Genomic DNA, 26,192 nt, shown 5'->3' on the forward strand with positions numbered 1-26,192 from the left:
ATGAAAGGACTTAAAGGAATAATTCAAATGAACGCATACCTTGAAAAATAGGCAGGTTTCATTTTATATAGTCCTAATAATATGAATGTATTATCACGATAAATAGATTGCTTGTAAAATATTGTCTATTTGAGCCAGAAGACAAAGTCTAGTAATTGCATTTGAGATCACATCGAGACATCTCAAAGAGCTTCACAGGATTTTACTGTAAATTAAAGTAATGACTATTTTGTGGGCAAAACGCAGTAGCCAGTTGTGCACAGCAATGTCCCACAAACAGCCATGGAGTGAGCCACAGAGAGTTTTATTTGGAAGATTATTGGGCAGGACACCAAGAGAAACTCCCTTATTTTTTTTGAATGGTGCCATGGGATCTTCTTGTCCACCTGAACAGGCAGATGGGACCTTGGTTTAATGTCTCATCCGAAGTAAGCCAACATTATTAATGTATTATAAGAATATAAGAAATGCTAGATGAAAAAAGACCAAGGTCCATCTAGTTTGCCTTCCACCTTCCTGGTGGTCACATGCATATATGTCCAAACTACCTATGTACTATATCCCATGTTATTTCCTAAAAGAAAACTAATCTATGTTTGAAAGAATCAACACTTCCTACTTCAATCATCTCCCTAGGAAGCCTGTTCCACAGGTTCACTATTCACTCACTGAAATAGTGTTTGCATAGATTCATTCTGAATTTACCCCCTTTCAATCGCAGCCTGTGTTCTCTGATTTTACTATGCTGGAACGTTGAAACAGTCCGTCGTGATCTTTATCGTCTCGCCCCTTTAGAATCTTAAAGACAGCAATGTTGTTGAATCTGTGCTTTGTTATACTATACTACGTTCCAAGAATACCAGCAATTTGTGAAATACATCTAGATGTAGATCTGTTTACAGTGGCAGCATGGTGCAGGATATGTGATCATTAGCCCAAGTGGGATGGAACTCATGCTAACAAGCCCTCCTCCTGTTGAGATACTGATCTCAGCTTTGTTGTCATGATCCTATGTCCTTTGCTGAAGGATGGGGAAATTGAAGGGAGAACTATCACAAGCCTAGTTGCTGGTTGCAGAGTAGCACTGCTGGATGCCTGGGAGCAAGTGAAAACCTAACAGGATAGATTTCTGATGGTGCCAGTCTGGAGTTAGTAAGAATGGTTTCAGAGAGAAAACAAACGTCTAAAAAAAAGAAAATTGCAGAAGGATTTAAAATTTGTGTCCACACCTTTAAAATTATTGTTTAGATTATTGAGCTATTTTCAGCAGTACCAGCTAGCAAATGAGACAATACTTTCAGAAAGTAATTTGTTTTAAATAAGTTTAGAGAAACTAACTATATGCCATCACACTGAATTTCATAAGAATTGCTTCACCTACCAATTTAGAAATGCATATTTTGAAAGTGTTTAAGATAAATAGTAATAAAACAGTTAACATACTTCATCTGCCAGTTTTCTGTCAAAGGCAGGCATACCCTCCAGTGGTGTCCATATCTTGATGTCATAATCTATGCCAGAGGATGCCAGAACTATGAAGAGAAGCAGTAATTACAAACTAATGCACATTCTGAAATAAAGACACCAAACATAACTGTAAACATGGCCTACAACTGAATATTTGGACACAATCAATAAAATATCACAAGCTGCATAATGCATTCTTAACATAATGCATTCTTAACAAACTACATCAGGTACTCCATTCACTTATAGGTGCAGTGCAATGTGCTCTGCTTTGAATTTTTAAACATTTCACTCTAAAGATTTACCCTTTGAACCTTCAGTAAAGGCACATCACATTTCCGTATAACTACTAAAAGGCAATCAGAATTAAATAAATAATGATTATGCTCATATTTAATATTATGCCTACAACATTGAAATATCTAAAATGTTAGATTATTGGCACCCAACAGGTGGGTGTGTGTGTGTGGGGGTTGGGGGGTGGGGGGGAGAAGAGAAGATACCAATTTTATTTGGGGAGCGAACAACTACTTACTTGGATCAAAAGGATGAGGTTGCAGACAGTTTACCACATGGTTGTCAGCTTCCAATAACATCAGTAGCTCAGCTGTCTGCCGATCCCATATGAATATATGACCACAGTCTGAACCACTAATTACATAATAATTACCCCAGAAGTTGGCTTCTTTGATCTGAATCCAAAACAAAGTCAATTATCATTGTGCATCCCTATGGCAAAAAAGCATCCCTTTTACATTTGTTTAGAAAACAAAGCGTTTTAATAATTTGGTTCACCATTGTTCTGGAGTTACGATGCCCTTTGTACACCATTTTTATTGTAGGTTTTCTTATGTTTTGAGCCTCTAGTTCTTCCATTTCATTCTTTTCTTTCCTTCTTCTGAATAACTCCTGGATACGGGCAGCTGCAGAACGCCTGTTTGGCAGGTGGTTGTAATTCAATACAAAAAGTAGAACGAGAAGAAATTAGTTGTTTCAATGCAAAATAAAATAATTATCTTTCTTGGCCTATCTAGCTCATAATTCAAAACAAACTCAAAATTTTTAGAAAATTATGTAATGTAAAACAGACTTATTCTTAACTTTTGAAGGGATATCAGTTCCTGGCTTCATTTAGATAAGTGCAGGAGGATCACTTCAATAATAATCCTTGCATTTGATGTAGCACTCTTCATGTCTTCTAGACGTCTCAGAGGGCTTCACAGAATATACTGTAAAGTGAATTGACTGTATATTTGTGGGCAAAACGCAGCAGCCAATTGTGCACAGCAGCGTCCCACAAACAGTCGTGGATTAAAGTGATTAATTTATTAATTTTTTTTGAGGGATTATTATTAGGCGTGTGGAAACTTGGTTTCACCTTGCCGGGAATCGAACCCAGGTCTCTCGCTTGTGAGCCAAGTGCTCTAACCACTGAGCTACAGGACTCCACGAGTAGCATGTAAAACAGTGTTCTGCACTCCTCTGAATTTCTGGTCCATGTAATGCTATATTTGCACAGTTCCTAGCAGCAAAATCTGGCAGCCTAAACAGCAGTATAATGATATCACATTACAATACTGGAATCCTCTATTGCCCTATTATGCACAATGGACTCTTATAAGAAGCAACGTTTAGTTTTGCCTTTAAAATAAGATGCAATTGGAAGAGAGTTTGAACTGTCCAGTAATTAATTACGTAATAATAATCCTTGCGTTTGATATGCACCTTATCAAGTCTTCGCGATGTCTCAAAGCGCTTCACAGAATATACCACTATCTAGAATACCTGATCGCTGGATCAGACTGTGAGGCAGTGTTTTCAGTAACCGACCTGTTCTCAGTTCTCCAGTCCAATGCACATATTTAAGATCAATGCAGTGATTAACATATATTTTGAGGTAACTCACTGCATTCATCTTAAATATTTTGAGGTAACAATATCACCACTTCAGCCTAGTGAAGAGTACAGAATGAGCTGCCACCAGTTTTAGGATTCAGTTGTCAATTTATAACTGCATTGTTCTGATCTATAATCAATAGTTTTTCGACTTTGTTTAAATATTTAATATTATAAAGACCAAGTATGCATTAGAAAGCAGAATTTTAATATTTTTAACAATTCTAGTTATCACACTACTTGGATATTAATAAAAACCTTCTCAAATCCCCAAACAAGTTACTTTATAGAAGGCAGAATTTGAAAGAGGGTTGGGTCATAAAATCAATACTGTCATTTTCCAGAACCGGGATTGAACAGTAAAACAGATTACAGTATCAAGTGAGGCACTTCATGGTTTTATGCAATACCCAGAAGAATTAAGCAACTAGTCAATACTGTAGTTTCTTTCAAACACAGTATTCTTTCTGTCAATCTTTAATTTTTTTCAATATTTATTTCCCTAAACTTCACATTTTTGTGCATGAGTTAGGACATGTTAAGTAAACAAATGACAGTTTCTTGATTTAATAGCCTAGTGTACAGCCATTCCAGCCCCGCAATCAGAAAACAAAACGTTAGCAGTTCGTGAATTCAAGACGAGGAGATACAAAAGTAAAATGTTGACATGCAATTAAGCAACACATTATAATGTGTCATGCTGGTAAACTGTATACTGCCTTTCTGCTGTAATATACATGATCATGATTAGTGTTATCAATACAGTACAACTGGCACCAATTGTGAACATGACATTGATTGTTATACTGTCATGGGGGAGCTTCAGAAATCAACTACACTGCACTTACTTAGACATTTGCTTTTGAAACAATTGTTCTCTGGCTAAACTGCATATCAAGTTTAAAAATTAACATGATCCTTTAGCAATTAATTTTTTTAATGTATAGGCAGTAATAAGTTTCTGGGAAAACATTTGCTAAATATGTAAACTAAGCTTTCCACTCTTGAAGATTTGTTTTGTGTAGTGTGACTGTTTTCAGTAATAAAACTTCAGCAAAACAATTCTCAGAAGACAAATTTGAACCATCACTGTTTAAGGCTGACATTCGCCTGCTCATAGGTGATAGAAAATGAATTGTAGATATAGTGAAAAGCAAATAAATCCTGTTATCACAACGCAGTAACATTACCACAATTAGGAAAATAAATTCCCATAATAATAATAATCCTTGCATTTGATATAGCGCTTTTCACGTCTTCTACACGTCTCAAAGCGCTTCACAGAATATGCTGTGAAGTGAATTGACCGTATATTTGTGGGCGAAATGTGGCAGCCAATTGTGCACAAGTGTTCTACAATCAGACGTGGATTGAAAATGACCATTTATTATTGTTTTTTGTTTTGGAGGGATTATTATTAGGCGTGCAGAGTAAGGAAACTTGCCCAAGGTTTCGCCCTGCCTGGAATTGAACCCAGGTGTCTTGCTTGCAAGGCGAGTGCTCTAACCACTGAGCTACAGGAATCCACACTTGTAAACACTAAGGTATTTTCTAGTTTAGAGAACAGAAAAGGTCAGTGAAGAGAACTAGGATCCATAAAGCAGAGGGAAACGAGCGGGAATGAAGCCATTACTCTGGGCAATAGTGAGACAGGAAGAGAATAAAATGGAACCGAACAACAAAAGAGAGAATTAGATAAAGTAGCAAAAGAGATTTTCTCTTTCATTGGCTCTGTACAATGGTACATGGTAAAACCTTTATGGGGTAGAGCAACCTGCACCATTCTAACTACGATACTGTTACAGTGAAGACTGATATGGAGGTATATTTGGATGGAAGCTTCCTTCCATACCTATGAAAGTCAAAAATTCACAATGTTTATTTGAGCTTAATTAAAATAATCAGTGACCAAATTTCTACTTAAACAACTTCCACCTAACGGACCAATACTATGTTATTTCAGATTATGTTTAGAGGCAGGGTTGTAGCTGGATTTTATAATAGTTGCAACAAGACTAATATTTCTTGGCAAACCAGCAGTGCCCAGCGGGAATTCTAAATATGCCCATAAAGCACAAGTCTGGGTATACTGTGAATAAATCTTCCAATGTAACCTGAAATATAAATTTTCATTAGCCTGTTAATGTATTTCATGCAAACTGAGTCCAAGGTAACATTAGTATCTTCATTCTATCACTTTTCAGATTAAAACTCAATGATAAAAATTAGAGCAGCACAGCACTATAAATGATATCCATATCACAAAAGAGCACATGCCACAAGCGTAAATGAATGTGTGCAAGGGGCAGTGGGTCAAGATCGACAATGATAACAAATAAATTGACCACCAATCAGGTTTGAAGAGACCGTATTCCTTTTTCCAGGCACATCCTGACCTAAGATGGCCAGTTAATACAGTAGTTAAAAGTTCCTGACTCTACATCACTATTTTCCAAATTTTTCCCCTCCTTTTCTGAGGCTGCATGCCGCAAGACTCGTGCTCTGCTACGATTCTTTGGGTAGCAGCAAATCGCTGAGAGAGCGTTGGCACTATTCATCACAGGTGACCCCGATCATATCTCTACTTAAATACGTCAAAATATACGTGAATGCATAAAAACACGTATTTCATTTCCAAAAGTGTGTTCTAGGTAGTGATCCGGAGTGGGAAACCTGACTTTTTTTCTCCTACCAACAGCAAATGTAACATTTTATCAGTCTTCAATTAATCTATTCCCCCTTTGCACACCAACTTTATTTACCTAGCTTTGTGGAAATGCATCTCCAACAGAGATCAAGAGGGTGAAAAAATATAACAGATACACTGAAAAGAATACGGCGATACCGGAGCCATAGAGGCAGTGTAGAGGAAAGCATCAAGGGTAATCCCCAGACTTAGAGGAATGAACAATGATTGACAAGATAGAGTATTTCAATCTTGAAAAGAGAAGTCTCAGGTGGTTCCTAATAATATCTATCCTTAAATTTCATACAGTGCCTTATCACATCTTTGAGACATCTCAAAGTGCTTCCAAGGATATATTGTAAAGTGGATAGACTGTATTTTGTAGGCAAAACAATAGAGGCATAAGATTTTAAATGGGATTGCAAAAATAAACTCAGAATACCTTCAGATGAGCCAAGGCAGCAGAACAAGAGGATACAGTTTTAGAACTACAAAGGGCAATTTCAGGACAAACAGCAGGAAATGTTTCTTTACCGAGAGGGCAATTACCCAAAGGGTAAGATTGCCAGGATGGTTGTGAATCTTTGAGAATTCTAGTGTCATTTCATAAATCTTTTCTATTAAATGTTCATTATGACATTTTAAGAGTACATTCATTAAAAGATTCATTTTTAAAGGTATTGAAACTTTCTTAATCATCAGTACAATTCCTCTTTCGAGTCATGTACCACTTCCAGATTCCATTAACTACATTTCTTATGAAAATGTGCATAGGCCACAGCTGCAATTGACCCAAAGCATGGTACAAATTGTTTTGAAAGTGCTTCTTAAAATACTCCTACAACTATTAATTAAAAATTATTTTTATAAAATACACACTTGAGATTTTGTATCCTTGCCCCATTCTATTCTTGTCACGATACGTATTACAGTTAACATGATGAGCTACCTACTCCCAGGCATTCATCTACACTATTCTAAAACTGACTAAGGCACATAGGCTAAGGACTGCATATGATTCTTCTATTGATTTTTCTTTTATGAGAAAGCACCAAACTGGTTAGTTTTAACCATCGAGCAATGCTGCAATGGAAGATTGTGCAGAAGTTTAGAATTTTTTCAGTTTGTTTTAAATTGGAAGCTGGTTTTTCCCATAGTTATTTTTAAGAATTTTCCAAAATTCTGCACAATATCAAATTTGAAAACAAGTTTTAAATGCAAGGCCCAGGAGGGCTATTAGGTTGCTGATCTCCATTTAAAGTTAAATTGCTTTGCTATGGAATTCCTGTTCTGAGTTGCAGTTGGCAAATAGTGAGCAAATACTAGGCAACAACCACAGGGAACAAATATGAAACAGATGACAAAGAGAGGGAGACAGGAGGAAGCAAACAGTAATATTACTTGTAAATAAGTTTAAAAAGTTTTCTGTTACACTCAAGTTTAAAACTGAATCTTGGATAGAAGATACAGTATGCAGTCATTAATTGTGGGTTCAAATACTATCAAACAAAATGGTACATCAGTTAAAGGGAAAATCAGTCTTAACCCAATTCCTCGTTACCACAAATCCACACATTAGGCACTATTTAGTAATCATTCTCAGGAAAGGCCAAAGAAAACCTAGAGGTGATCGTGTCATTCTAATGCAATACTAGCGTGATAAAGTTGAGAAAAAAGATTACAGCGATGCATAGGGAGCTCTGCATTATATTTAGTCAAGGAATTTCAATATTAGATGGCTAAGGATATTTGCATTGAGCAAAAGTAGGAAAACGGTCATATTTTCTTTTCATCTTAATGAGCACACATGCAGGAAACAGAAGGAGAACCGTCTCTTCAAGGGTCATCAGTTATGAGAAAAATGTGGTTTCAACTGATAACAATAACTGTTAACTGCAAAATGAAGGACCAGTAATTCCAATCTTCAGTACTGTTAAGTAGATAGAATTACCTCATTCTATCACCCACTGCCATTCCTCTGAAAGTAAATCTATCAAGGAGAAAAAGAATAAGGGCTCAGGTTATACACATGAGCAGCCTTAGATGTCATAATGCTGAGACCACATATACAGCACTCTCTCAACATCATGGAACAAAACATTTTGATAAGTTCCATATTGTATAATCATTGTTAATAAGGAGTCCCGACAACCCATCTCCTATGGCATCTGTAATGCTTTGGAGTAAGCTACCACAACTTGAATTTGATCCTAAAGGACAGGAAATATGCTTCCTATAGTGAAATGGTGAAAAATATTCCGGTTTAATTTACAATGTCATATCCTTGTCTTTTCTTACAGCTTTAAACAAATGCACAGCCCAAACGTGATAGATGTACAATCTCTTATAATCATAGCATGCTGACTGACAGCTACAAAATGTTAATCCTGTTCTATTCAGCCGAACAATGATAAGATTAGTTTGAAAGATTTGGAGGGAAAGACGAGGAACAATCACTGCAACAGCCATAGAATTCAGAATATAATATGCTCAGCAGCATGCCATTAGCTGTTTAAGGACAAATTCTGAGTCCATATTTGGTCCTTATCTCTATAAACTGAATATAGTGATTACATTTAAACTTTTTAAAAAATTCATCCTTTAAATACTGAGAATAATGAGCAAGCAATATCTCCTCCAGTGCTGAATTTCTTCCAAAATACAAGTTACCAACTAAGTGTATGATCTACAGCATGCTATAACATGGCATCATTTCATGTGGTGAAAGCAATGGAATAAAAAGATTAGTTTACCTACCTTTAGATGATATTGCCCATTACAATACAGAAACAGTTCAATCCTCCAATGAGGGAAAAGTAAAAATCATGAAGCCATTTTCTCTTGAAGACTTTTTAATCTTCCTGTACCCAAACAAACTACTTACTAGTTCCTTTTTCATGAAAACTAAGAGAAATTATGTATTCATTTGTTTTAAGCAAGCAGACCTACATAAGAGGAGGGCAAGAGTACAACATAGAAATGGAAGCAAAATGATGGGCATTCTAAGAATGTGGAAACTTCTACCCAAGGTAGGTAATTTAACTTCTTCATTTTGTTTCAAAAGTTAATTAATCCTCTAAGAGGACCAGGGTACAATGTTTGATCTGTGCCAATGTCAAACATTGGTGGATTGAGTGCTTCCTTAACAAACTGCTACGTGCAAGTGTTGGGGCTCACCTTGTAAATTCTGCATATTGTAAGAAATATTGTAGTCCAAATTATAGTTAAGACTTTCATCAAATGTGATTAACTCTTCAATACAGAATGTATTCTGGAATCAATTCGTCAAATTGTTTAGGGAATGTGTAATGTACCCGCAGGCAACTAATAAAGTCAGGTATCCTCACATCAGAACCTATACTTCAACTTGCAAGTGAATAACTAGCAGGGATATAAATGTGCTAAATGATATAGATTTCTGAAATTACCTTGTAGAGGAAATGTGGGAGGTGGTGCTCAATCATTAAACCAACTCAAATAAGGATAATTAAAAACAAAAGCAGTTATTTGCTGACACTAAATCCATGGAAATACTTATTTTCCAAGTTTGAAAAAGAAAATTGCTTAAAGCTGTTGGTTCAAAAATTAGATACACAAGTTATTGCAACATTAAGATCAAACCAAACTCTAAATGAAAAGCAGGGTTTTCGAGAATCTTCATAAGAAAATTACAGGGTGTTATCTTACAGGTAAGTTCTAAATGGGAATAATACCTGCATTTGATATAGCGCCTTATCACATCTTTGAGACATCTCAAAGCGCTTCACAGAACATACTGTAAAGTGAATTGACTATATTTTGTGGGATGGAGTATACAGAAGTGGGTGCAGGCCATAGAGTAAACGTAAGCCCTTGTCCAGGAAGATTTGCAAGTGTTCAGGAATAAATAAAAACACAAACAACAATCTTGAACTTGCTCTCAAGCCACCGCAAGGCAAAAAATGTTCCAAGCTCAAATCAGGCTTTAAGGAATATGTAATTGCTCTTGACCAGTACACAAGACAGAACTCGGCTCATTCTGTTTGGATATCTTGAAGGATCATTGGGTAATGAAGAAAAGGGTACAGGAATTTTCCTTGCCCAAATTATAAAGCAACATTACTGTCGTCCTGAATTAGTGAACAGAATTCTTCAGTTTTGTAATCAGAGCAGAGTGGTCTGCAAAATACCACAAATGCAACTGTGAGATCCCAGTCAGAGAGATATGAAACTTGCAAATGCACACATTTGGACCAATTAATTTTGTAGTCGACTATCATGTATGCACCACATGCCCTGGAAAGTATAATATTTTCTTTTCCAAGTACAAATGTGTAGAGCTTTCTCCAGGTTGAACAAAACTCTTACACTACAATGGAGTTTTTCACAAAATTGAATGATTGCAAGGATATCATGTGACACGAGAATGCCATTGGATTTGTCCATTATTTGTCCATTATGGCTGGAGCTAAATTTCAGCCCTTCCACGTGGAACATATAGCTAATGGAATGGATTATCAAGGAACACTGGTTGACATGCTGCTAAATTCTATTACTTAGCAGCACTTGGCTCAGCAGAAATGCTTAGCAGCAAAACTACCGCTGTTGTATTCAAATAATGAAGTAAGCTCTTCTGCTCTTCTCAGACACTTGGTAGACTCAATTGATAGATTGTTGTGTCTTGACCGTCTCAAATGAGAAATCATATCTAATAAGATACAGAAATAATCGAATGAAGCTTCAATAATGAACCAAGACAATAAATTAATCTCCCAGCCTAATCTTTAAAAGTACAATACATATGAAAACACTGGCACTGTGAATGATTCAATTGAGAAGAATCCATGTATACATCAAAGACTGGGTGCCAGAGAAATGCTTTTTCACCCGAGTGGACATGACTGGTCGCAGAACAATAATAATAATCCTTGCATTTGATTTGGCGCCTAATCACATCTTTGAGACATCTTAAAGCGCTTCACAGAATAAAGTAAATTGACTGTATATTTTGTAGGCGAAGGATAGTAAACAACAGTACATTTGTATAGTGCTTTTCACATCGGGAGGACATCCCAAAGCGCTGGACAGTCAGCGTTTCGGACCCGAACTGGGGGTCAGGATTAGGGAGGGTGAGGGGTGGGGGGGGGGGCGATCGAAACCATGGTCGAAGAGGAGATTAAACTACTTCATACAATATATTGAGCTTCAAAATTAGTGTTTATGCCATGTTGCTCAGCAATACCAGACAGCCTATTAGTACTAAGGAAATCAAGTAAAATTGCTTTAACCATTTCTTGAGGAGCTTAATCCTCTCTTCTGGCAATACACAATACAGATAATATCTTAGTCAGTCTCTACAACTGCTCTGGTCAAAAGACATCTCCCTAAAGTGCAATTGTCGGGACTGTAAGTGAGGTTAGCTCCTGGTGCAGGGTGAAGATCCAGACCATATTGTTTCCAGAAGGCTTACTTTCCATGTTTAAGCCTTTCTAACATTTTGAAGCAATAAAGAGATGCTTCAAGGTAGTGTTGTTTGAAAGGTGGTGTCAGTAAGTATCATGTCTTTCCAAGGCTGGGTAGGTCCTGTGAGAAATGGCAAACCTTAAAACCCAGCAAAGGCATATTGTAATGTTGAAACAAAGAACTTGCTGTTTTCCAAGTGAAGTATGCAGATCAAATAGTCAAAGAAAGACTATTTCTGGCTTACAACCCTAAATATTCCAAACTTTCCAACTACCTATCTAAATAGGTCAAAATAACATCAAGACAAAGACATATTAAAATTCTACAAATAGAGAAACTCTTCCTCTCATTCACTAGCAGACAATAATAAATACTTGCATTTGATATAGCACTTTCACATCTTTGAGACATCTCAAAGCGGTTTAGAGATACAGTGGCAAGTAACCAGAGTAGAAGGATTTATATAGGCGCAAGAAGGGGAGATTATGTGACTTACCCTGAGGTATATTTAAAACTTCAAAAGATAGTGTCCTTCTGATTTCTGTCACTGGATGATTGGGCTGTTCCTGTAGTGTGTGGAGGAGGAAGCAACTTATTCCCTTATATCACAATTCTAGGATCAATTATTAACAATCATCAGGTTGGTACCAATTGTAGCTCAACGAGCCAAATATCTTCCTTTCCTGCAATTTCTAGTGTTCTACAAGGAGAAGAAACAACTTTTGAAATAACTCCTGCACATTTGTTCTCATCAAGGTGAATAATGTAACCATTTTCTACTTTTGGCACACAGTCAGCATCAAGCTAAGTTAGACTGTTATTTTTAGTCCAATCTGTGTAAGACTGTGGGTACTTTTTCCAATGTGGGCCCACATCCACTAGAGATAGGGTTGAGACATTCCAACTCATTTTACTTAAGATCTTTACAGCTGCAGAGATGTGACTTCAATCACTTCAGTCTGGACTAAATTTAAATTGCACAGACCGAATGCAATATCCACTTTTTTTTTTGCAAAAAGTTTAAATGTAATTGAACGACAATGACTACTCACAATTTACAATACAATAATAATAGCTTTGTACAAATATGCTCATCACTAGCTATAGCAGTCTATTTCAACCAACTATAAAGGGCACTGAATGACAAGACAAGGCCACACTATCTATTACTGAGGGAATACTGAGAGTTCAATCTATTAAAATCTTCCTAGGATTATTGTGAAATGTGCAAGGCTGTTGGTCTCAAAACTGTTGAATAACATACTCATGTGTTAGACACAAGATGGTGCTATCTGTTCTCCAAATGCTCACTGCAATACCCAGCCCCGAATAAAAACAATTTCTGATAGAAACAAAGCTTTTTTCTTTACAAATTGAATTTTCTTTTCACCAAATTAACTGTAGTAATACATAAACTATCCCATTCTTGCAACTAATAGTGAAGAAAAAAAACATTGCACAGACATCAGTATGGAAATATTTAGGTTGTACTTATCGAGTTTTGATTAATTGTATTAATCTATTGAGTTCAGATTAGTTGTATCTATTTGGTTCACAGATTGCACCCCTATTTAAAGAAAAAAATTACTTATTTTCAAGGATTAGACTGTAATAATAAATTAAGAGACTTTGGTGAAATTATAACACTAATATTTGCATTGTGAAACTGGTATCAAAATTATTTAAAGTAGTCTAAATATTTATGGCTTGCCTCTCCACTGTACAATACCGGTCTAATAAACATGTTAGCAAAAATACTTGTGCAAAAAGTCTTTCAATTTTTTGTCTTAAGGTGTTTTTATTCCTAGTTTTGATGCACTCTACTTTACTCAACTGTAAAAATACTTTAACTGATAAGACAATTCAATGGTAACTATTAATGTGCTTAGGCTGAAACTTATTTTATTTCTAGTTAACTGTGAAAGGCTTCAGATAGACTTCATTTTTTTATTCTGTTCCAAGCTTACAAGGTTCCTTTGCAGTGCTTCTGTGGTATACAAAATTGTGGCTGCACTCATTTGTTTTGTTCTTACAGGCAGCAAGAACTTGCATTTTTATAGCACCTTCTCACATTGAAACATCTCAGATTGCTTCAGGAGTGATTAGTGGCAATGGTGGTTTCCTCTTTCTCTAGTCCTTTGCGACATTAAGGGCTCACAAATAACCATAGTGCAAATGACAAATTATCCTGTAATATTGTTGGCCACAATATTTGGAGAAACTACATTCACCCTTTGAATAGAGTTATGTGCTATTTAGGGTCTATCTGAAAACGCAGATTCTTGGTTTTAATGTTTTGTCTCAATGGTGGCACTTCTAGCAATGTAGCACTTCCCCAGTGCTGCATTGGAGTGTCAGCTCATGTTCAATATTGGGCTAAATGCATAATCAGAGTGTTTCTGTACTATATTAGCAATAAGCTCTGAAGAAACAGCATATTACTGTAATCGTAGGAGAGCAGAGTGAGTATTCTGGAAGAATGATCAAATAGTGTGATGGGTCTTCATCCAAATCTCTTTTGTGATGATCAAAATATAGCAGAAGTATTGGAGTGCTGTATTGTCAAAGGTGCTGTCCCTCAGATGAAACATCTGCTTGTTCAGTTGAACCTTAAAGATCCCATGGTACAATTCGAAAAGAGAAGGGACTTTTCTCGGTGTGCTGGCTAACAATCCCCGAGATAAAAGGTAGTCATTCATTTCATGGCTCTTTGTGGGACATTACTGTGTGAAAATTGGCTGCCTTGTTAACCACAAAATACAGTCACTATATTTTGTGGTATGTCCTGTGGAGCAAACGCTTTGAGAAGTCCGCGCAAAGTGATAAGGTGCCATATCAAATGCAAGGATTATTTATCATTGTGATAATGTCACGATAACACTTTATGCAAAAGGTTGAGCTCTACTCCTTAAAAACGGGTGATTTCCAAAATGTTAAGAAATTTCATTTTACAAATTCAAAGCAGAAAAGTAAATGTAAACAAATGCAAAATACTGCAGATGCTGCAAATCTGAAAAGAAAAACAGAAGTCGCTGGGAACACTCAGCAGGTCAGGCAGCATCTATGGGGAAAGGAAAGTGAGTCAAATTTCGGGTCCAGGACCCTTCGTAAGAACTGGGGCATGTTAAGAGGGAGAGGCTTTTAAGGGCTGACAGAGAGGGGGAAGGCAGGGCAAGTAAGACAAAGGAGAAAATGGAGTAGAGGACAGGGGATGATGGGTTAAAAAGATGTTCAAAGGAGAGCAGAGATAAAGGGAAGAATGAAAGTCACGTTGAAGAGAAGAAGCCCTTAAAAGCCTCTCCCTAAACTAAATGTGTGCAAGATGATTTTCTGGATAAGTACGTTTCCAGCCCAACAAGAAAGGAAGCAGGGCTGGATCTAGTTCTGGGTATGAAGTGGAGCACGTTTCAATAGAAGAGCATCTGGACAACAATGATCACAATATCATAAGGTTTAGAGTAATATGGAAAGGGACAAGGAACAATCAAAGGTGAAGATACTCAACTGGAAGAGGGGTAATTTCAGCGAGTTAAAAAGGGACCTAGCCAAGGTGGACTGGAAAGAAAGATTGGTAGGTAAAACAGCTAACGAACAATGGGAGCTTTCAAGGAGGAGATAGTTCAGGGACAGAACAAATACATTCCCACAAAGGGGAAAGGTAGGGCATCCAAACCTCCCTGGATGAATAAAGAAATTGGAATCAAAATAAAACAGAAATAGGAGGCTTATGATAAATGTCAGGTCCAAAATACCAAAGATAATCAAATAGAATATAGAAGTACAGAGGAGAACTGAAAAAGGAAATAAGAGGCACAGAGATTGTATGAGAAAAGATTAGTGGGTAACATAAAAGGGAACCGTAAAGTATTTTATAAGCATATCAAGAATAAAATCTTAGTCAAGGGTAGGAAGGGTCCAATTAGGGACCAAAGAGGAAATCTTCTTGTAGAAGCAGAGGGCATAGCTAACATACTGAATGAGTACTTTGCATCTGTCTTCACAAAAGAAGAGGTTGCAGCCAATGCCACAATATCAGAGGAGAGGGTAGAGAAATTGGATAGGATAAGAATAAACAGAGAGGAGCTACTAAAAAGGTTGATGGTGCTCAAGGTAGATAAGTTGTCCAGATGGGATGCATCCTAGGTTACTGAGGGAAGTAAGGGTGTAAATAGCAGAGGCTCTGGCCACAATCTTTCAATCCTTCTTGGACACCAGAGTGGTGCCAGAGGACAGAAGGATTGCAAATATTACTCTCTTGTACAAAAATGATCAGAAAGATAAACCCAGGAACCACAGGCCAGTCAGCCTAACATCGGTAGAGGGGAAATTTCTAGAGACTAATCCAGCGAAAAAAAAATTTCACTTAGAAAAATATGGGTTAATAAAGGACATCCAACAAGAATTTGTTCAAGGCAAATCTTGTCTAACAAACCTGATAAGAGTTGTTTTAAAGTAACAGAGAGGGTGGATGAAGGTAGTGCAGTTGATGTAGTTTATATGGATTTTCAAAAGGCATTTGATAAAGTGCTACATAAGAGAATTGTAAGTAAAATAGAAGCCCAAAGGGACAGTGGCAGCATGGATACAAAACTGGCTGGGAGACAGAGAGTTGTGGTAAATGGTTGCCTTTCTAACTGGAGGCAAGTGTTCAGTGGTGTCCCCCAGGGGTCAGTATTGGGACCACTGCTCTTTTTGATCAATATAAATGACCTGGACTTGGGTATATGAAGTACAATTTCGAAGTTTATAGATGATACTAATCCAGGAAAAGTAGAAAGCGGTGAGGAGGATAGTAGCACTGCAAGAGGATATAGAGAGACTGGTAACATGGGCAGACACGTGGCAGATGAAGTTTAATGTGGAGAAAATGCAAAGTGATGCATTTTGGGAGGAAGAATGAGGAGAGGCAATATAAGCTGATGGTACAATCTTAAAGGGGGTGAAGAAACAGAGAGACCTGGGGCTCATATAAGTAAATCTTTGAAGGTGGCAGGACAGGTAGATAAAGCTGTTAAAAAAGCAAACGGGATACTAGGCTTTATAAATAGGGGCATAAAATACAGGAAATTAGGAAATTATGATGCACCTTTATAAAACACTGGTTAGGCTTCAGCCAGAATACTGTGTTCAATTCACACTTTAGGAAAGATGTCAAGGCTTTGGAGAAGATGTAAAGGAGATTTACCAGGATGGTACCAGGAATGAGGGACTTCAGTTGTGAGGAGAAGCTAGGATTATTCTCCTTGGAGCAGAGAATTTTAAGAGGAGACGTAATAGAAGTTTTCAAAATTATGAGGGATTCGATAGGGAGAACAAGAAGAAACTATTTCCACTGGCGGATGGATCCGTAACCTGACGGCACCGAATTAAAATAGTTGTTAAAAGAAACAAAGAAGAGGCGAGGAGAATCTTTTTTCACACAGCGAGTTGTTCGGATCTGGAATGCATTACTTGAAAGGGTGGTAGAAGCCGACTAGTTAACAACTTTTAAGAGAAGTAGATAATTATTTGGGGGGGATAAGATTGTAGGGCTATGGGGAGAGAGTGGAGGAGTGGGATTGATTTGGATAGCTCTTTTAAAAGAGCCGGCAGACATGATGGGCCAAATGGCCTCCTTCTGTGTTGTATTATATTATGATGGCACTATTTGAAAGAGAAACAAGATTTTTCTGGTGCCCTAGCCAACAATTCTCCAAATAAAATGGGCATTCGTCTTGTGGCTGTTTGTTGGACCTTGCTGTGCACTCGAAATGACTGCCACGAATGCCTACAAAAAAAGCTACTGCACTTAATAATAATTAAAATAAAACAATTTGAGTCACTTTGATGCAACAAAATGCTAGTTTGTCTTGTATGTTATTAGTTCAAAAGTGGCTCAAATTACTTGTTTAAGATTCATGGATGATTCAGTATGTTGAGCACATATTCATTTTTTAAATATTAAGAATTATATACCTATGTCCTGGTCCTGACCGAAACCTTGCAGATGGAATTAAAATAGGATCGTCATCACTGTCATCTGTTTCCCGAGTAACAGCTCTGGTCGACTCATCCCGATTAGTCGGTGTCACTGGTTCCAACGGCTGATTGGACTCAGTTATTCTGTTGCAGTTCTCATTGCTTTCTGTGCTTTGAAGCAAAGCATCTTCTTCCTGCTGTTCATTTCCCCCATCTGGACCTGCTGGGATACTGCGGCAGATATCATCCTCTTTATTCTTGCTCTCCTCTATTGCACCTACTTCTTTACTGGTTTCATCTGCCTCCACATGTCGGACCTTGCATGTTCGTTTACCTGACTGCTCAGACAGTTCACTTGTCGAACTATCTGCAAGGAAACAGATACTCAGTTATCCAATAAACAAGTTAGTAGTTGCATAGACCTTAGACTTAAATTCAGTTTCAAAAACTCAAGCACTGGTATTCTAACGCTGAACCTGAAACCATGTTCTTAGCAATAAGACCATTATTATGGATGTGTATAATTTTTGAATATTCTTACATTCAATCTTAATGTAGAAGCTAGTTTTCTGGAATTGATTCTAAAAGGTCCAGATTTCAAGTTAAGACTGAACTGAAGAATTTTCCAAAATTCTGCAGAATCTTAAATTTTAAAGCAATGGTCTTCAAGCTAAGACCAGGGGAACCTTTGGGTGTCTGATCTCCACAACAACGCTGGTGCTTGTTGGGATGATTTAGCTGCCCTGCAACTATAAACCAGAATCCTATCTTTCCCAGTAAATCACTCTCTGATTAGCCATCAACATTCTCAGTAGCTGCCAGAATGGCATCAGCAACTGTCATTTTTGGGTACAAGAGCAGAAAGTGAAGGATTAAAATTTCTGTAAATATAAAATGTGAAAACAAATAATCAGGACTCAAAAGGATAACACAATCAGATTGATCACATTCTGTCCCAAGTAAATGAGCCTCCCACAAGCATGGCTGGTCGATTGATAAAGCAATTGTATCTCCTGAACATTTCTGGCATTAGAAAATGCTTGTATTACCAAAATAAATAACTTTAATCATGGTAAATTTTAGCAAACTTATCCAAAAGTATACTGAAACACGATTTATTTCAGTCTTCTGGTATTTTGATGAAACTAGAAGGCTATTTCACATTTTTACAATCCAGTACCCAAGTGACGAGTCTTACTTGATTTTGTGAGTTCTTCTGTTAGTTCTCCAGCGCTTTGTAAATGTTGGGTTTCTTCTGGATCATTTTTCTTGAATTGAATTTCACTTCCCCTTGAACCTGAACTGCTCCTGGTAATTCAGTAAAAGATCTGTCAAACCAGCCCTGCAAATATCTCTCAAACTAATGTATCGTAGACAGAAACATAATGTTCACTTCCATATTAATCAGTCTAAATAATTAGTTTTATTATTCACTGTTCATTAAATAAATGTGTGTGAACCACGAGAAGCAGCCAACAACAAACAAACACTTTAGCTTTGCTATTTTCTGTGTAAACTCAATAACCCCTCAAATACTCAAAATAAAATTTCTGAATGATTTTTTCACAACTTCTGACTGGTGGATGGCATGGACAAAGGTTCGATGGATGAAAAACGAAAGAAATATTAAGATGAAAATCTCGTTCCCCCACAAATCAGGCAAATGCTTGACATAGCTGATAAGCAGATTGGACAACCAATTCCTGAGCAACTGACTAATCTGCAAATTCAAGGTCTCCCTAACAATTTTCACTATCATAAAGATGTATTGCAACTTTCTAGTTAAGTAACCTTTGAGGACAGTAAACTTAAGTATAATCCTTACATTTGCTATCTCGTCTTTCACTTCTTGAGGCCATCTCAAAGTGTTCCACAGGAACTATAAAAGTGGAATGACTGTGCATTGTAAGAGTGAACTCTTAGAAGTTACATCCCCCCAAATAAGTGTTTTGCACACAGTTTAAAGTCACCAAATAATATTAAGTATAAGGGAAGATTTGTATATCTGTCAGGTTTTAGCGCACCGAGATGCTATCCTGCATAAAGGGCACTATATAAATGCAAATTGTTGATTATGCTTTTGCATGCAGAAACTTAAACATTAAGATGATGAGTCAAAATAGACATATTATGAAGACGATGCTTGCAAAATTGCTGGAGTAAGCTAAACACTACACGTACCACTCATCAGTAAAGTCCAGTTTGATTGTACTTGTAGTAGTTCCCTCTGTACTGTAATGCAGACTAAGAACTGGCTCACTGCCCCCTGTTCGTGTGCTGGAATCAGGATGACTGCCTGCAAAAAAAAGATTGTCACATCAGAGAAATATCTTAAATAAGGATGACTGGATATTTGTTACTCGTTTTACAGCATGGAGATTTTTATTTATAACAGGACCAAGACAAAAAGCTTTTTTACATTTTTGTCATCATTCCAGAATATTTTTCTAAGAATGACTACTCTTCAAATTTTGTTTGAAATATAACCTTTTTTTACTCAAGCTCCTTTATCACTCTTTACAGAATATGTACCATATTGGAAATAAGGCAAAACATCAATCCTTCAGCAATCAATTTCATGCTAGGCTGGTGGTAATTTTTCATAACTCGAAAAGAAAATCAACTGGTCACCCAGCTTCCTTCTGCTCTAACAACAAACTATACATTGAACAACTTCAACAGTTTAAACAAAACAGCCAACAAGAAAATCAGGCAATATCCAAGATAGGATATTATCTACTTCTCAATTGCTTTTTGCTATTTCTAGCTACAAAATGGGAGCAGAGAAATTGGTGGATTCTTCCCACACTTGGTAATGAAGAGAAGAGGGGAAGTTCACACAAGTAACAATCTTAGTTTTACAACAAGTACAAAGGCACTGCTCATGCGAATAAATAGAGAAAAATATTTTGAACCTAATGAGTTATTAGATACAGGAGTGGAATTTTACAGCTTTAGTATGTTGGGAGTGTACACACTTGTACACACTTTGATATGGAGGAGGGAAAGAGGAGGAGGCAACTAGAACAAAAATAGATGGAAAATATGATGTACAGGAAAAGTCTGATCAGAACTAGAGCACAGAAAAGGTGAAATATATGATCTATCGCACAGTTGCCTTTTTAATTTAACATATTTTGGATTTTAAAAATCACTAAAGGCCCAAGATAATAAAAGGCAGTAGTATTCCAGGATATTCTTTGCAGGAGCACACGTAGGGATTCCAACATTTAATGTTCTATAGGATGACAGAAAGTCCACTTAGCAAGCTTAATGAAAAATTAGTTAAACTAATTGGTAGCTAGTTTGTGTTCATACATCATAGATGATCAGACATGACAAAAAATTTCCTTTGTTTTTGTATCAGGGAAGGGATGATAAAATGAAAGGAGAGAGGAAATGAAGGGATTATGGAGAAGAAGGTAAAAAAAACAACTATTTGAGAATGTTATGTTCATCAACAGAAGGAATGACTGATGGGAAACAACATTTTGGAACGGTCACATTGGTGCATGTTCTGACATTGCGATTCAGGAAGGCTGTTAGAGCTTAAAATGTAGGCAGGTCTGCAGAAATGCTGTTCTGTTTCTGTGGATTGGCCACTCAGTTCTGTAATTTTTCAGTGAATACTAACCTAAATACCAAACCAGTCTAATACATTATAAACATCTACATCCCTTTCTTCCTTCTACTTTTATTTTCTCAGTCCGTTTTTTATTTTAGTTTGATTGTTTTCTATCTTATACCTTTCTAAACTTTTGTTGAAACTTTAAATCTTCCCTACCTCCACTTCCCTTTTCCCAATGCCTATTTGGGAATTTAAAATGCCTAATCATAAACAGTTATTGCATCAGCTGAAAACAGCTTTAGAGCCTATTTAAAGCTAAATTCACTTAGGCCAATATTTGATGCAAAAAACCACAGCAGCCACAAAACAAGTTGTCATTTGGAAACCACTTAGTTACCAAGTTTATTGTTTCTCCAGACAGAAATCATCCCTAGAACATTACGATCATCTTTGCACTCCAAGGAAGGACTGACCAGGACCAGACACAAGAAGTTTAAACCTGCTTTGATCCCATTAATACACAACTCAAGAAAGGCTGATGTTAGAGGTGAAAAAGAACCATTATTTTTTCACTATTTTTCAGTATAAGGTCTTTAAGAGCTTAGTACAAGCGAGGCTCTAGCTTTCAAATTGTACATCATATGCAAGTTATTTCAACTTTTTAAAAATCTTCATACTGCTGATAGTAATCAAATAACGGTACTCGATGTTCATTCAAGTAAAAAAAGACTGAAGCGATAACAATGCACCACAAAAGTACCATGGAAATAAAAAGGAAAACAATTCTTCACACAACAGATGAAGTACTGGAGGAATTAATAAAGAAATATGCGTTTGTTACACATATCTCTTTCTGCACGCACCCTCTTGCTCATCAAGTGACATGGATCCAAGCTGTTTGTTTACCACAGAAGAAGGAGAATCTGAAACAAAAATTAGATTTAACTTAAAAATTTAAAATGCATTTTAGCAGATATTTCTCCAAGCAAAGAAAAGACACAAAGCTGTGTATAGTTTTTTTTAAAAAAAAACTATTTTCTGCAAGCAAGTGAAATAACTGGAAGCTTTATGCTGTGTGGTATGGAATGTAAACTAGAACAGCCACAAAAATAGATTAGTTTTCCTAAATCTAAAGCACCCAATTAATGCTGTGAGGTATGGATTTTTCAAAATTCAATAGTTTCTCTATGCATCATTTCCTCCACTTTGGAACTGGGGTGAAAGGGGAGGCGGTTTAAGGAATGAGAAAAAACAGATGGTACATTGGGTTAGCACAATGGCCTTTCACCCATAAATTCTGGATTTGAATCCAGCTCAGATTAAAATCTGTTCTCACGTAAAAAGGGTCCAATGCAAAGAGTCTTAACCCATTTTCTAGTGGGCGTGAGCTCACTGCACAAAAATGTCCTTAATGTGGGAAGCAAAAACAGAATGCCACAGGATGTGGAGGTTAGGACTTTGTTGTTGAGATAGAGTAGAACTCATTTATCTGCGCTATAGCTGATCTGAAAATTATTTATTCCAACATTAAAACCTTAACATTCTTCAACTTAAGGAGCTCAAAAATCAAAACACTCAATGGAGATGCTGTAACTCTCTTCTGTACTGGGCGTAAATAAATACTGGTTTCCCATTTTCTACCCATGCTGACTCCCACTGGAAGATTTTAAAATATACAGTGGATGTAAATAGCGTCAGGCTCAGGAAACATATTTCTTATGGTTGATTAGCCTGTCAAATGCATTAGAGTTCTTGTAAGTGTATACATGGGGTTCCTTATTTTTGTCTAGAGATAAATTTTTTAGCGTTTGGGCCCATTGTCCGACTAATCCGTTGGAAAAAAGTATGTGGGGCGTTTATTACCTGTGAAAGCAATTTGGGACGTCCTTCCAAAATGGAAGGTGTTATGTATATGTAAATTCATATTGTATTTAATTGAAATCATGCCTAGTATAGGCTTCCAGAGTGTTGTACGCAGAGAAAACAGAATACAAAACTAGGTACTATATTGGCCGCACGGTGATCTTGACACACTGTTAAATCTCAGTCAACAATTCATTGCTCCCAGAACAGGAAACCCAAGTTTATGAAATTTCATTTTGCAAAATTACTTTGAATCAATATTAATATAAATATTTTTAAATTAAATATATTTACTTCGAAATAGCTTTTTAAAAAAAAGCTGCACTATTACATAATATCTAAAGAAAGTAACTTGCCTTCATGAGAGAAACTTGAAAATCAGCATTTGGGAACAGCCAGAATGCCAGTTAGATGTGCCTGGACTAGTAATACTCAATACTATCTGAGGACAAACCAGGCCTGATTCAAGCGTTATCCGATTGGCAGCCATTTTGCTGCGTGTATGAAACACCAATAAACAGGTTTTCATCATTAGAACTGCTAAGCAGGAACCAAAATGACATGTGTTGAAGTTGGGGGAGAGGAACATCAAGAAAGAAGTGATAAATAGGACATTTTCAAGGATTCTGTGCTAATGATAATAATCCTTGCATTTGATATAGCGGCTTATAATGTCCTTGAGACATCTCAAAGCACTTCACTGAATATACTGTAAAATGAATTGACTGTACCTGTTGGTGGAAGGGAGAGGTGTATAGTACTTCCCTGCCCTCCGAGCATACACAATATCAGTCTTCTTGATCAGAAAAGTAGGAGCAAGCAGTAATTTAGAGCATACAGCAGCATTTACTATAGAGAACATTAGCATAGTGAAACTCAATTCAGAGTAATAAAGAGCCTACTGTTGAAATCACTTACCTTACAACTGAATCACAATTCTAGTTCAACTGTATTATAACTTGCTTATAGCAAAAAGCTGAAATCTAAAAACTAATTTATTGTTTAGATTTTCAAGAGTGATGCTAATATAATGCTTCTGAAAAGTCTTGCTGCAATGTTCAGCTGTGGAACACAGGAAATCCCTGCCGTATTGCATTTTGCGTTTCGCCCACAAATGTACTTTATGGTATATTCTGTGAAGCACTTTGAATATGCTATATCAAATGCAAGGACTATTATTTTAAATCAACATTTCAATCTATTAACAAGCCATCTCCAGGGTCCATATATTAGGTTAAAAACAGGAATCTGCTTAAATTGACCTCAACATAGTTTAGCATCTAAAGAGAATTAAAAATAACTTGCTTTTTTATAGTTGCATATCAGGTCAACATGATTTTAAAAGGTTTATATTAGTAACTGTCAAGTGTAATGACTGATTTTGTACACACCTGTATCAACCATTTGAGCAAGCTAAGATCCCACAAATACTATTGAACTGAATGCCCAATTCACCTGGAGGACTATTGGCTAGCACATTGAGCAAAAACTCCCTTCTCATTTCGAATAATGACATGGAATCTTTAACATCCGCAAAAGAACAGGTAGACCATTATCTGAAGGATGTCACCTTGATAAGGCACTGCTTTTCTAGTATCGTACTAGAGCATCAACCTTCCGATCTGGAGTTGAGTGATACCAGCTGAGACAAGCAACACATAAACCGTGTCCTGACTTTCAATGACTTGAACAACAACAAAGTGGAAAAGACCACATTGAGCACTGAAGAAGTGACCTAATCAAGATCTCCAGCAGTGCCTTTTACTTTTCATCTATTACTCTTTTACCATGTCTCTCAAACATACAACAACATCCACATCACTGACACCATTTTGCCTCCTGGAGTAATATAGTACAACTTAAGCACTCTGAGATGCTACTCCAATTGAAGAATGCTACATAAATGCAAATTGTTGTGGTAATTTGCCCATGGTTCTGCTGAATGCAACTGTTAAAATGTTATTTTATTAATCTATTTAAAATATTCCTGGTCATAGTTAAAAATAATTCAAGACTTCTAATAGTCACATCTTCCATTATTATTTTATCGCCTTTTTGTATATAATTGCTTGTATAGCATCTCCTTTGAATACCACGGCCTAGTGTTTAGTAAACATATTAGTGATATGGTTCATCTGAAAAATGTTTAAATGCAAGCACATTGAAAAATTACTGAAGCCAAAAAAACCGAGTGAATTTAAAATTTTAAAAACTAAAATCAGGTAAAAGTTGTTTACAACCAATTGAATTTTACTGAAAAGATGACTACTTAATTGGTGAAATATCAGTTTAAAAAAAACTTTAAAACGTATAAATATTTCACAACTGTAGTCCAATTCTGAGCCAAATTCAGGCAAATTTAGTAATTTATTATTTCAAAATAAACCACATATTTTGTGCTCATTCACAGCCAATTTTCTTCCTTGGTGTCTGACATAATTATTTACTTTGTTTAATTGCATTTATCTATAGATGTAACTATGCACTTTTTAAAAAAAAACAAAAGCAAATGTCACCCTCTAGAGGCATTTGACAAATTGCTTGCTTCATCATAAAAACACCATTTTGCAAGCTCCACTCTATTGTGCCTCTTACAGGATGCCTGAATCACCAAACCATGCTACCAAGGAACAGGTGATTAGAACTCATTATTTTCTTCCTGAAAAACTGCAGCGTACAATTTATAATTGTAAGATGATGCATCTGATGCAAAGAAGTTAATCAGACTTTAGCAAGTATTTTCTAGGCATTAATTACAAGATGTAAAGGGTGCTATATAACAACAACGATTACATTTGTATAGCGCCTTTCACGTCAGGGGTCGCCCCAAGGCGCTGGACAGTGTACAGCATTAAGTGGCTATTTTAATGATAGATTTAGGGGCACATTTCTTATTAACTGAATGGGAGTATATTATATAAACATGTATTTGGCTCCTCTACTCCAGTGAATGTTTTATCCTTCAGGCTATACTTCAATGGCCTTTCTGCCAAAATATAGTATCTCACAATTATACGCATTAAACAGCAACTGCCTCTTGCCGAACCATTTCTCTAGTCTATCAATGTCCTAGTGAAGTATTATGGAATCCTTTTTGACAATATTCCAATCCTCCCAATTAAGCGACATCAACAAATTTAGATGCAATGTCTCTTACTTCCATTCCAAGTAAGTGATGTACATGGTAAAAGCCTACACAGCACAGGCCTGTGGAGCACAACATTAGTACGTCCTGTCAGTCTGAGCAGCACCCATTGATTCCCACTTCATGCACTTGGAGCTAAGAATTAGTCTCCAATGAATCGTTCCATG

The 26,192-nt window shown here is 36.6% G+C and overlaps 1 protein-coding gene across 5 annotated transcripts in view; it reads right to left on the minus strand.

Annotated features, from left to right (window-relative positions):
• The window catches only part of dcaf6 (ddb1 and cul4 associated factor 6), a 63,183-nt gene that overhangs the window by 1,207 nt on the left and 35,784 nt on the right, over positions 1–26,192 (minus strand). For 2 of the 5 annotated variants that reach the window (XM_007901764.2, XM_007901782.2), the window contains 8 exons: positions 21,881–21,940; positions 19,631–19,745; positions 18,648–18,757; positions 17,447–17,816; positions 8,001–8,039; positions 2,263–2,401; positions 2,003–2,159; positions 1,444–1,532 (listed from right to left, as the gene is read on the minus strand). In XM_007901764.2, the coding sequence (XP_007899955.1) occupies positions 1,444–1,532; positions 2,003–2,159; positions 2,263–2,401; positions 8,001–8,039; positions 17,447–17,816; positions 18,648–18,757; positions 19,631–19,745; positions 21,881–21,940 (1,079 nt within the window). The remainder of the gene's footprint in view (positions 1–1,443; positions 1,533–2,002; positions 2,160–2,262; positions 2,402–8,000; positions 8,040–17,446; positions 17,817–18,647; positions 18,758–19,630; positions 19,746–21,880; positions 21,941–26,192) is intronic. The other 3 variants (XM_007901772.2, XM_007901802.2, XM_007901792.2) reach the window with 2 other exon arrangements.

The sequence above is a fragment of the Callorhinchus milii genome, unplaced genomic scaffold, assembly GCF_018977255.1.
Source record: "Callorhinchus milii isolate IMCB2004 unplaced genomic scaffold, IMCB_Cmil_1.0 Scaffold4, whole genome shotgun sequence".
Classification (NCBI taxonomy): Eukaryota; Metazoa; Chordata; class Chondrichthyes; order Chimaeriformes; family Callorhinchidae; genus Callorhinchus; species Callorhinchus milii.